Source organism: Drosophila santomea, chromosome 3L (genome assembly GCF_016746245.2).
Source record: "Drosophila santomea strain STO CAGO 1482 chromosome 3L, Prin_Dsan_1.1, whole genome shotgun sequence".
Classification (NCBI taxonomy): domain Eukaryota; kingdom Metazoa; phylum Arthropoda; class Insecta; order Diptera; family Drosophilidae; genus Drosophila; species Drosophila santomea.
In genome coordinates, this window is record NC_053018.2 from 917,101 (window position 1) to 929,965 (window position 12,865).

The 12,865-nt window shown below is 45.7% G+C and overlaps 3 protein-coding genes across 3 annotated transcripts; all 3 read left to right on the plus strand.

The window, feature by feature from the left end:
* The first annotated feature begins 1,837 nt into the window (after window positions 1–1,837).
* On the plus strand, window positions 1,838–3,407 carry LOC120449513 (glycoprotein-N-acetylgalactosamine 3-beta-galactosyltransferase 1). The gene is made up of 3 exons (XM_039632018.2): window positions 1,838–2,607; window positions 2,663–3,029; window positions 3,087–3,407. Exons 1-3 carry the CDS (start codon window positions 2,168–2,170, stop codon window positions 3,306–3,308), a joined length of 1,029 nt encoding a protein of 342 aa, XP_039487952.1. The 5' UTR covers window positions 1,838–2,167; the 3' UTR covers window positions 3,309–3,407.
* A 167-nt stretch (window positions 3,408–3,574) lies between these two features.
* On the plus strand, window positions 3,575–4,821 carry LOC120449514 (glycoprotein-N-acetylgalactosamine 3-beta-galactosyltransferase 1). Its single transcript, XM_039632019.1, has 3 exons — window positions 3,575–4,023; window positions 4,080–4,449; window positions 4,505–4,821. The coding sequence occupies exons 1-3, from the start codon at window positions 3,578–3,580 to the stop codon at window positions 4,706–4,708; spliced, it is 1,020 nt and encodes a 339-aa protein (XP_039487953.1). The 5' UTR covers window positions 3,575–3,577; the 3' UTR covers window positions 4,709–4,821.
* Window positions 4,822–8,862: 4,041 nt separating this feature from the next.
* Window positions 8,863–9,847, plus strand: LOC120450046. The gene has a single exon (XM_039632801.2). It carries the CDS (start codon window positions 8,900–8,902, stop codon window positions 9,614–9,616), a length of 717 nt encoding a protein of 238 aa, XP_039488735.1. The 5' UTR covers window positions 8,863–8,899; the 3' UTR covers window positions 9,617–9,847.
* Window positions 9,848–12,865: the final 3,018 nt, after the last annotated feature.

Genomic DNA, 12,865 nt, shown 5'->3' on the forward strand with positions numbered 1-12,865 from the left:
ATAGGTTCCTAAAACTATACGCAAAAACAAAAAAAAGATGATACAACCACAAAACGGAAAGAAATGTAAAGGCAAAGGAATATTGAAAAACAATAATATTATTACTGATACATGTAGCCAAGCTAAAACCATAAACAGTAAAATGTAACTGGAAACAAACAAACAATACATATAAATTTATAAATCCAATTTATACAAAAACCACGCAAAGCAAAGAAAAATGAAATGATTGAATGAAGTTGAATTACCATTTATATATATTTTTGCAAGCGAAGTTAGAATGTCAAACATAAACGAATGAAACACGTAGCATAGAACTAAAGCCGTAAAATTGTAAAGTTTTCGCTTATATAAAAATATTTTTTTTTTGTCATTGTTATGTAATTTATGGAATACTCCAAAAATGATTGTATTTTTTTTAATTACCTACCAGCACTTATTGTTATGCCCAAACTGAAAAGTGTGTTTTAAAGCCGTTGTGGAAATGGAATCGATATCTGAATTTATATCATATTTAACCAAGTATCCTTTTATTTTTTTTGTAAGTCTCCAACTGCCTGATGGTCTTGAAACGCACCGTTCTGTGTCCTATTTTTGCTTTTATAACCAAAAACACAATTTTCTTTGTATCTTTTGATAATTTTTGTAATATTTTTTTGTCCCCGATTTATGTATGTTTTAGTTTTAAGTAGTTTCTAAGGCTGTGTAACTAACTAACATAAGTAATAATCCATTTGGCGTATGGCCAGGCATGAAGAGGGATTATTGCCCCGATTGTTGTAATTAAGTTTGCCGGACAATTTTTGTTTATTTCGCAACCTTTTCCTACTTTTTGCGGCCTCTGGCCAGAGGCTCCTCCGATAAACAGAAATTGGCAAGTGCACTTACTAAACGTATAACGAGGATTAGCATGTAATCGGGGAGGAAATCGGATTAATCGAGCTGCTCTAAGTACGCTTAGCCAGCTGACAAACTAATATTACAAGTTTTGTAAACGAAAGTTTTCTAAGGCCAGACGATTAGTGGATGGAAGGCGATGGCCAAACAGCAAAGAATAACAAGACACTAGATGTTTAACAATGCGAAATGATTAACAAACACAATCTGAAGTGAAATAATTAGTCCACATTTAGTCTAAAGAAACCATGCTAAAGTAAATCTACAAACTAAAACGAATTCAGTTAAACTAAGTAAACTTAACAAGCGGATATGTACCATGGAAAGCTAAATCATAAACAATCGAAATGAAATGAAACATTATCTAGCAATAAAATAAACGAGTGATTTCATTGCCACAAGCAAAGCGGTTCGCGGATTAAATCACAGTGGGCGAGAGGCGCTAATCTACGCCGTAGTGGGTCAAGAGGAGGCTCCAAACCGGTTGGCCCCAAAAATATATGCTCTGGATTCTCTGGGCCCACGAAAGGGAAACCATTCGGCGGCTAGTCAGTCGATAATTGGCATCCGCTTTGGGTCTTGTTTTGGTTTCCTATTCGAAAGATTTGCTGAAAAAGACGAGCGGCGAAGACGAACGCACCACGTGTGACTCATTACAAATGCCAATCACAAGCCCAAACTGAAAACTCGTTTTGGCCCGGCTGAGCGAGGTGCACTTGAAACAAAACCTCAACCGGCAAGTTGGCATCGATATTGCTAATCTATTGGAAGTCTTGATTAATCGTTTTGGCGTACAGCCTTCGGATTATTTAGTTGTCAGTTCTGAAGGAAGCTATAAAAATAATTAATGTCTTGCTTAGCCAAACTATTCATTATTAAAGGTGATGCACTGAAATGATAGTATAATATTTTTCTTTATTCTTCAAAGGAAATTAGGTTTGCATATAATCAACTGAGCAGTTTTTACATGCTTAACTTAAATATATTTTTCTTGAAAATGAAATGAAATTGTTTTTTTTCCAGTGACTTTAATTACCAACCCATTTTCTCTGTCGGGGGAGACTCTTTAAGCTGCTTGCGATGCGAGCCCATCGAGCAGTCGACGATCAGCTGGCGGCGATGAGCGACACCGCGAAATGCATTCGCTGTGCCCCCGGCTCGTTTTGTAAGCGCTCCATTGCAGTGCCCTCCAGTTCCCCGCAGCAGAAGAAGCGCCAAATGCCAGCCGGAGCTGGTTAGTTGCAGCCAGGAACTCGCTGCCACTCTCGCCATGTACCGCAATATACTCTGCCTGGCACTGGGCCTCATCGTGGGCATTCAGCTGACGGATTTCCTGGAGTACTTCCAGCTGACCGACAGTCAGTTCGCGAGCACGGCCATCATGCAGCTGGAGGAGGGCGCCACGCCCCAGCTGGCGACGGAGGAGGAGCTGGCCCTCTGGCTGCACAACGAGACGCGGGTGCTCTGCATGGTGCTGACCCTGCCAAAGAATCACCAAACCAGGGTGAGGCGGGTGAAGGGCACGTGGGGCAGGCGCTGCAACAAGCTGATCTTCATCAGCAGCCAGGAGGATCGGGAGCTGGGCGTCATCGATGTGGGCGTGCCCGAGGAAAGGAATAACCTGTATCTGAAAATGAGGAAAGCCCTGGAGTATGTGTACCAGAACCACGGCGAGGACTACGACTGGTTTCTCAAGGCGGATGATGACACGTAAGTGAAAATATGCAAATCCCAAAGTCACCTACTCATTGTAACCCAATTTCAGCTTTGTGATAATGGAAAACCTGCGGTGGTTGCTCTATCCCTACGATCCCGAGGCAGCGCTCTACTTTGGCCACCGTTTCCGCACCACCTTTCCGCAGGGCTACATGTCCGGCGGAGCTGGCTATGTGATGAGCCGGGATGCACTGCGTCGGCTCAATCTCTTCGCCTTCAACAACAGCCAGTTCTGTCCGATCAACAACATGTCCGAGGACAGGCAGATTGGCTTCTGCCTGCAGAATGTGGGCGTAGTGGCCGGCGATTCGCGGGATGAGGAGGGTCGGGATCGATTTCTGCCCTTGTCTCTCAAGTTCATGCTGCCCACTTTTCCCACCAACAATTGGCTGCCCAAGCTGGCATTTTACGAACCAGTAAGTGATATTTATTAAGAAATAAAACTATACCTAATAAACTTTATTGATTTTTAGGTGAATGAAACTGGCTCGACGTCGGGAATTAGCTTTCACTACGTCAAGATCCATGAGTTCGAGATGTACGAATACCTGCTATATCGACTGCGCATTTTTGGTACTCCATTGTCCCAGAGATCGCTGCCATCCAGACTGGGACCCGATGAACTGCAGAACCAGCTCAATCAGTGGGCTCAGGAGAATAGCACGAATTCCAACGCCTGGCTACAGCCAAACTAATGTATAAGTTACTATTTAGTAGTCTCCATAAAGTACACACATTTAAGACTCATTTTATATTTACCCATAGACAAATAGAACAAGCTTTTAGATTCTAAAGAATATCATTAAATAGATGCCCATTGTTTTCATGCTTCCAAGACTGTATGAACTGAAAAAATCGTATTATTTCACGGACTCCCTAATCGAGATGTATAACCTAAATTGTTGCGCCAATTAGACACAGCATGGGATCTCCTCTCGCCGAAAAATACTACCCACAGTTCACAATGATCCTGGTAATGGTGCGGAACACCATCTTCCTCTTGTTGGGCATAATGTTGGGCATTCGACTCACCGATTTTGTAGGCTACCTCAAGCTGTGGAGGAGCAACGACTTGCGGGCGAGCGAGAAGGCGGCTCTGCTGAAGTATCCAGTGGCCTCGGAGGAGCACCTGGCCACCTGGCTGGAACGGGAGGTGCGAATACTCTGCCTCGTGCTCACTATGCCATCCTCGCACGCCACAAAGGCGGCGCTGGTGAATCGCACCTGGGGAGCCCGGTGCAACAAGCTGATCTTCTTGAGCAGCCGAACGGATCCCCACCTGAACATACTCCAGATAAACATATCCGAGTCAAGGAAGAATCTCTATGCCAAAGTGCGCTCAGGAATGGCCTACGTACACGAGCATCACCTGAACGAGTACGACTGGTTTCTAAAGGCCGACGATGACACGTAAGTGGAGTAACTTCCCATAATGCTCACTTAGCCTGAGAAATACATATTTGCAGTTACATTGCAATGGAAAATCTGCGCCTGTTCCTGTATCCCTTCGACCCGGAATCTTCCGTGTACTTTGGCTGTCGGTTCAAGGCGTTCATCTCCCAGGGCTACATGTCCGGTGGCGGAGGCTACGTGCTCAGCAGGGACGCCTTGCGTCGCCTGAATCTCTTCGCCCTGAACAGCTCCACCATCTGCAAGTTGAAGGGCGAGGCCGAGGATGTGCAGATCGGCCACTGCCTGCAGCATGTGGGTGTTGTGGCGGGGGACACTCGGGACTCCCAGGGTCACCACCGCTTCCTGCCCGTCAGCCCCTTTACAGTGTTCCCCATCATCCAAACTGACTCCTGGCTGGAAAGCTACTTCTTCCACAAGCCAAATGTAGGATTATCTATACTTAACTGCATTGCTTACAATGATGTTTCACTTTTTCAAGCGAAGTGATTGCTGTTCTGCTTCGGCCATATCCTTTCACTATGTCAAGGACTTTGAGTTTGCGTTTTTCGAGTTCTTCCTGTACTACCTGAGGGTCTTTGGATTGCACAGGACGCCGCGGGCTCTTCCATCGCGCTTGGGATTCCGCCAGATGAATGAGCGTCTGCAGCATTGGTCCCAACAAGTCACGGACAACAAGGGATGAGCAAGGATATCCGGTCTAGTCCTGTTAAGAAACCCTTTGAAACGCACCAACAAGAATTGCTAATCTACGATATGAAGAATTGAAAAATAAATTTCCAAGTTACATGCTAGGAACCTTTAAGGATATCTAGTAAAATCAGGCAAGCTGTAAATTAGAAACATTCCTTGCATTTCAGTTCCGCCTGCTGCTCCAGTTCCCAGATCACCTTCCACCCTGCCGGTGGGAGTGTCTTTGACCTGTGGGACTTCCTCCTGCATCGCGTATGGGATTTTGGCTGCCCGATGGGGCCACAGACTCTGCTGCCGGAGGATGCATGCCCAGCTGCGATATTGGCGTCCAATAACCATGGCAGACTTAATGTAATTGCTACACCTTGATGAATAAACCAGGAGCCGGCAGGCGATGAAGATTTATTCCAGCAATAAGGCAGACAATCGTCTCCTTCTTGGCAGTGTCCTGTCGCCGGGAGTTGTTTTGGCCATTTGTCAAGGGCGTTTGCTCCAGAAGTGGAAACAAGAACAGAATCCAAAACCCGAGCCCTGCGCTTTAAAGCACAATTTATCAAAAAGGACGCGTGCCCGTTTTCCGAGGGGAGATTAGTGAGGGAATTGAGGGAATCGAGAACCGGAAAATCGAGCGAAACGTGCCAAACACGTGAAAAATACCTGGGGATCATTGCATTGTTATTTATGAGCAACGAAATGAGCTCGGAGGGGAGTTAAAACCGGACTGACGGCACGCGAGTTCAGTCCTCGGCTTTTGGATAAGGATAAACTCGTTTTGGCAAGGCAGCTGGTTCTGCGTACCCCGAACTGCCTGTGTGCAGTTATCTAAGCCAGGGGTGGTGGTCCTGGTCCAAAAAACCTCTGGAACGTGCCCAACCCAGTTTCAGTTTCAGTTTCAGTATGTGTATCTGAATTTCGAACCCCAGTTGCGCCTGCGCTGTTTGCTTTCTTTCCCCTAATGGCCGCCCATTTGCTCGGCTTTTTGTGGAGGGAGCTTTTGAATCTATAGTTCCTATACCTTTTGTAATTCCTGCATATGTATATATGCTAATGCAGCTACACACGTGTCCTGGCTAACGGGCCGTAAAGCGGACTCCCTACAGATTTCTGGATCGCAACTCCTATCAGTGATTGCGATAAAGGCTCGGCTGCGGCAGCTGCTGACTTTTACAGCTAAACAGGATTTAGGGGCGGGAAAAGTCATTGGATTTTACTTGATTTTGTCCTGAGTGCTTTAGAAGTAAATTAGTAAACCATTTTCTATTAAAGAAGAGTTCCTGCAGACAAATTCTTATACAAAAAGCATAAGTAAAGTAACATGGATTCACTTAGTCCCAGCTCATCTGTTTTATCTATTCTTCCTACACATAAAAGTATTTCAAACACCGTTCCAAGTCGAGCAGCTTCGTCCCCTTATTTACTTCTTAACCCATTAACTTTATTACCAAAATCCCCTACAACGATCTTTGTTGACACCTTCAGTCATTGCCGAGCATTAACCCCGAGAACAATGCCTTATAAGCTGTGGTTTCAGCTGACTTCTCTGGGGGGGAACTCCTTGGCAACCGCCTCAGACACACCTTTTTTAACTCAATAAAACAGCAAGGACTCCGTTACCTTCGCTAACCCCTTGAGGTGAGCCCATTACCAACCGAAATGGTCCCTCAACACCTATTTCATTGTGAGCAACTCTGGCTCTTCCCCTCTAATTAGTTGAATTCCTCAGCTTCGACTTCACTCAGCGATGCCACGCCCTCGGAGATACCCAAACACTAAGAGGGAGAAACTGAGAAACTGAGAAAGTGAGACTCAGACAGAGACAGAGAAAGAGAAAGAGAGATAAAAAGGGGACTTCCCTCGGCGACCGAATGTCTGAGACGGAACAGTTTACACATTTCAACAATGTCTTATAATCAATTTAATGGCTTCTCATCGAGGGAAGACCGAGCAGACCGAGAAAAGGTAAACAAGGGGCGAAGGACGAAGGACGAGGGAAGAAGGACGAAGGACGAAAGAAGTCCTGGCAAGGGGCGTTTCAATTTGTAGCCTAAAGTGAAACCTACAATTGGCACTTGGAAGGCAAAAGGAATTGGCCCTTTTATGGGCTCGTTCTGGTTTGTCGTCCTCCTTTGCACTGCGCCATATCTCAATTAGGTGACGAGGGAATGAATGAATGGATTGCTGAATGAAAGGACCCTAAAAGGACAAGCCCCGAAGGAGGCGCCTTCGATAAGAACGCTGATCCTTTGCTCCTTTGAGGGATATAAATGCCACCACACTGGGGTAAACTGGGGACGACGGCGGAACACCGAGGGGTAATAATAATAATTTCAGTGGTGACTCAACAATGTCTTGAACGTGTTGCTTTGCTTCTTCCGGCGGAGGAATGCTTCTTATAAGAAAAACCCAATGAGCAACCCCTAAGAATAATTCACTGACTTCTCGCCCTTCTCGCCTTTTTGACGCGTGCCAAACTGAGGGGGGAGGGGGGTGTTGAGGCGAAGGACTAACCCCAAGACATAACATACCTGTAGCTAGGAAAGTAAAGGACCTTCGGCTCGGATTCCTTGCAGGCCTCTGACTCACTCATTGGCATGTCAGGCGGCGGAAGTGCATTTCACATATATGCATATGCATACATATATGCTTGTAAAAAATATTGAAACTTATGGAAAACTAAAAAGGACACGTGCAGGACTCGCATGCAAAAGAGGCAAGGAGGAAGTGGCAGCGAAGCGTTAAATTGAAGCATGCCAAATCAATTAAAAACGAAATATTTTCCTTTGCCTGTCGGCAAGCCGTTCATTTTTTGTAAACGCTTTCCATGGCAACACAGGCTTTTCCTATTTTCCATTTTCCTTGCTCCAGCTGCAGCTGCCGCCAATCGAACGATTCCAGAATGCCAGATAGAAAATAAAACCCGAAAAACTTTGCACAAATACCTTTACACATGATTTATCAAGCACTGCAAGGGGGTTTTTGTTGTACGTGTGTATATACTTAGTATTTATTTCGCAGCTGCCAGCCCAACTCCGCTTACAATTCCGATAACCAAACATGCGATCGCCCCTGGCCAACAGAAATACTTATGCTCGGGCGGACTCAAACCAACCCCCTAGCCGAAATCACCCGAAATCACCCGAAATCACCCTAAATCTCCCTAACCGCCCAGCTCTTGTTCTTTTTTCCCAATGGGGTGGCTTCGTCCTGCATCTCGCTGGATTTTGCAGCGCTGCAGAGTCTGTCAAAGTTTTATAATTTCCAAATTATACAGCAAATCTGTCGGTTTCCTGCTCGATTGGAATTTTCTCCGTTGTTTTGTGGCTCTGTGGAGTAGGCGTGTCCTGGCCAAGGCTAATTGTCGCCGAAAGGACTCCCCTCGAGTGGAACTAATGTCGCCTGGACCGGATATGCGATCGGCTGAAGGAAACTAACTAACTAATTACGCACTCACATCTGTCGATTTACATGCTCATTTTCTAACAGAATCCCAAGGACTGCACTTGATCAAAGGGAGTCCTTTGCATTTGTGAGTTGGAGATCTTAGCTGGAGATTATAAACACAATTAAGCTTTGATCTATTCACCAGCCAGCTGGAACAGCAGTTGCTTGTCAAACTCTACGCTGTAGCTACTTAAGAAAATGTATATCAAGAGCTTATTTAATTAAAAGTGACATCATTATTTTTATATTATTCGTGTGTCGGAAGTGCTACCTAAAATCTTGTCTGACTTGACCGAATTCTTTCCCAGCAAGACAGCCTCGATTTATGGACTGTGAAGTCGTCTGCCTTGAATAGTTACATATTTGTTAGTTGTTATCTCAGTACGTGTCCGAAAGTAGGAGAAATATTAAATTAAGCGCTTACTTAAATCAAATAGAACAAGTTTTTAAATGCAAATCTGACCGATTTGTTTAATAGCTGTCTCAGCTTCCCAGAGACCTTTCACAAACTTTTTGAATTCCATTTGGTCACTAGGCAAACCTTAGTGACTAAGGGTTGTAAATAGACTCCCTTAATCTTGGCAGATCTTCCCGTTTCCCAAGCAAACTGCCTCCGATAAGAGTGTTCACTCTGGAAGCTAAGTCACAAACAGAAAGCCAGATAACGAAGATCGCATTTCGCTATAAAAGCGGCCAGGGAATAGGTAAAGTCGACTAGTTCTTGCAGTGACCACAGATCAGGATGCGGTTCATCGGTTGTGCTTTCTTGGCTCTCAGTTGCCTGGTGGCTGTTCCCACTGCCACGCCCGCTCTGTTGGCTCCCATTCGGCCATATGGTCAGAATGGAACCCTCGCTGTGCAGAACAACTTTGCCTTGGAGCTGAAGGCAGTGATCCGCCAGATACCGGTTGACAGCATCGAGAAGCTGGTGCAGAAGTACCTCCTCAACGACATTGAATTCCAGGGCCTGATCAGGGCCATCAACTCCCTGCCCGCCTATCGGTTCTATCGGCAGCTGGTCAACCAGCCCGAAGTGCGACTACTGCAGCAGTGGATCACGCAGCAGCTGATCCTCTCGGGTGGTGGACCCAAGATCTTCGATTCCCTAGAACTGGAGATCAAGATCTTCAACAAGTATCCCTACTGGTCGCAGTTTGTGAGTGGCATTCAGGGCTTTCAGACGGAGTTCGTGCAGATCTACCCAGTGCAACTGATCCGATCCCTTCTGGAACCCAGCGCCACCCAAGCCAGTCCTCAGCTCTCGGAACTCTGGCGTCGTCTGGTGGCCCTGCGCCCAGTTTACGAACGGGTTTTGGCCACTCCGCCCGGCAAGGTCATCACCGCTGAGCTCCATAGGCTGGGCGTGGATGTGGGTGGTGTGGACGCCCTCATCCGGTACCAGTTCGGTTGGAGCAACGCCACCTTTCCCAGCTACGATTACACGGATTACCTGTACTAGAGATTCCACATGGAACTGGGTACGAAAGTTGTGCATCAAGAATACCTATACCCACAAACACCTTTCAAGTATTAACCGCGTTGCTTCTATAAGTTACTAATGTGTGAAATAATGAATCTACTTCATTATGTTTATTGTAATTGGTGTGGCAGTTCTGGTCCAATATATTTAGCCTTACTTAACAACCTTATATCTATCTAAAATACATGCCTGAACGCGGCGAGAACATAATCCAATTGTTTTTAAGTACATATTCAAATTATTAATTTAGAAGCATTTGATTCCCGTCTGTGAAAAATCTTCAAGCCACATCTGTCACTAGCAACTGTAAGTCAATCACAGAGCCATTTCCACTCGAATGGCACATTCAAGACCTGCAAATACCACCAACACCGAATATGGCCAGTGCTTTAAGCCAGTGTTCCTGCTCTCCACACAGACGGAGAAATCTCTCGTTCCCCCCGGGCAATAACAATAAATATCCGTACTGGCTGCTCGGCTGCTCAAAGGTCGGACTCAAAGGCGGCACCCTCGCAATGCGAGGTACGCGTATCCATGGCAATGCCATGATTAAGTAACAGATGAGCCATGTGTCCTGCAATGTGTCCTGGCGAATGGTGTCCCGGTGTCCTGGCCCTCTGCTTGGTGTCCTGCGCCTGTTCGTGGGTCGCACATGCGATTTAATTGAAACAAACCAAACAGGAAGCGTCGCTGGAAGGTGGAGGGCTCCTGCGAATGGGGTGCTTTTGTAATGAAGTTCCCATTTCGCTCAGTCACTCATTAAAAGTGGAACCGGCATTGGTATTGGCACTGGCACTGGCCCAGGGATTGGGATTGGGATTGGAATGGGGATGGGGATGGGGTTCGGAGCTGGGATTGCGACTGCGAGTGCAGCGGAAACTAGTTAATGTGAGGCCATTGTCAAAAGCAGAAGCGCAAGTCGTGCAATTTTCGCACAGCAGCGGAAGGACACTGAGAGAAAATGGCAGCGCTATTTTATTCAAGCTTGAATATGTAGCTCACTCGGAAGTTGTTCTGCTGATAACTGCACTAAATTTAAAGGTTTATGTGTCATATTAAAAGTTGACCCATATTTTTGTTGTGTAAGCCTAACATTTTACAGCTGAAAACTTGTACTATTTCTCGCAGTGGAGCATCAGCTTGAAGGCGAATCCTGCACAGGATCTTGGCAGGCTTAGGCATAAAACGCGAAGGGAGAGTTCCGCCCCACCCCACCCCTTTCCTCGTCCTTCGTCCTTCTGCGGTGAACGCGTCCAATTGGAATTTTATATGCATAGTCTGATAAGTGAGCCAAGGGGTAAAAATGAAATATTTTATATTTCGACGCCGCCGTCGCCGCTGCTAAAACCCTAAAACCCTCCCTAGACGCTCGTGCACTGTGACTGACATGCGGATGCGAGTGCGGATGCGGATATGCTAGCGGAGCAGCCCTCCTTCCAATCTGGGTGCATTTGCCACCCCTGAGGGCGCAGCGCTTTAAAAAACCCTATTCGAAATCAGCAACAGCCTCAGACTTGAGCGGTTTCCAAATGGTTTCCAAATCGCGCCACGCTTGAGCTCTGCTTTGTAGCGTTTACAGTGAATCATGGTTGGGTGAACTGGGTTTTTTTTCAAAATGAGTAATCTAACATAGTACTGATTCATAAAGTAATATATGTGATACTCGTATTCAACAATGGTTCTGAATATTCTGTGTTTGGAAATCCATATTATAATTGTATTATCTATATATTCTTCAACCAAGTCTTGTAATGTAATGTTACATTTATTATAACCAGCGTGCACCATAGCCAGTGCTCACTGTCGACCCCTGTCGCACTTTTCATACTCTCATACTCTCCATAGTGGTGCCGCTATGTGGCTCGTGTGTTGTGTTTGGTGTTTGAAAATGCACCTGGCCAAATTTTCGGCTTCGATTGCCAGCCTTTGACTTTTGGGGAGGGAATTCAGAACTGGAAATATGGCAACATGGAACTAGGAACTGGGATTTCGGATCGAGGACTCTGGTGGTTGCATTGTGATTTGCTCGCCGCACATGCCGCCGTATGAATGCTACACACATTCGTTCGAATGTGCAGCGGACCAATTCGCAGCTCGGAATCCTTGGCGCAGGACATTAGCGGCAGTGGCAAATGAACGTTGGTCGCCGGTCGCGTGCCCGAAGCACTTCGACACCCGACAGAATTGTGAATTGTGATTGTTTTTCTCTGTTTTTTTTGTATTGTTGTTTTGAACCCTCTGCGAATTGCCAGTTCGCCGTCTCACTCGCTCTGTGGGTTTTCAGTGTCCTGCGGCGCATATTTATTGTGTGTATTTGTTTTTAAGCAAGCTGCACAACTGGAGGAATACGAGAGCTCGACCATAATTATGCCAGGGTTTCCCGGGGTTAGTCACTTGCCATTTTCCGGGCAGTTTTGTTTGCTGCAAAGTGGGATTTGCGAGCAAATTCCTTAAGCCCAGTTGGATGGACAGTCGACTGTCTTTGAACACACACACACACATGTTGCAATTGGCTTATTGGGATTTCAATTTAAGACGCTGCTAAATAAAGTTAGTCGCTGGTGGGTTGCCTACCCCGTCATCACTCGGCAGAAATGCAATTATAAATATTCACACCCCTCGAACACAACAGGCTGCATTTGCAAATTGCATATGCTTATGGCAGCTAAAAATTATAATTGTTTTTATTCAAATTTGTGCATGACGCACAGCTGAAGGACTTTAATAAAAATTCGCATTTCGGGGGAGAGCTTTGTGTGCATTTTAAGCGGGATTTCAAACGAAGCTATCCATCCAAAAACTTACATTTTGAGGCCTTCTTTTCTTATATAAATATAATCGGATTTGGGCAAGAGCATGATGATTGCATCTCATGGCAACTTGTTTTCTATTCACTGCAGATTAGCCTACCAAAACGCACAAAGACCTAAACTCAATGGGGTATTTACTATTAAGCCCACACATGCTGAGCTTGGCTTATTGGCTGCTGAGTCTTGCGGGGATACAGCAAATTTGGAGCTTTGCATTTCCATACCCAATGGAGTAATGCAAATTGGTAACAGATTTCTCCACTTCCCCTCGGCCGACGAAAATGAAATGCAATTAAAAACCTTCGCGCCCTGCAAACCAAATCGCCTTCCTGTTCGAGCGGCAGAAATTGCATGAAATTATGAAAGCGAAAAATTTAATTACAGCTCAGTGGCAGTGGCAATGGCTGTGACTGTGACT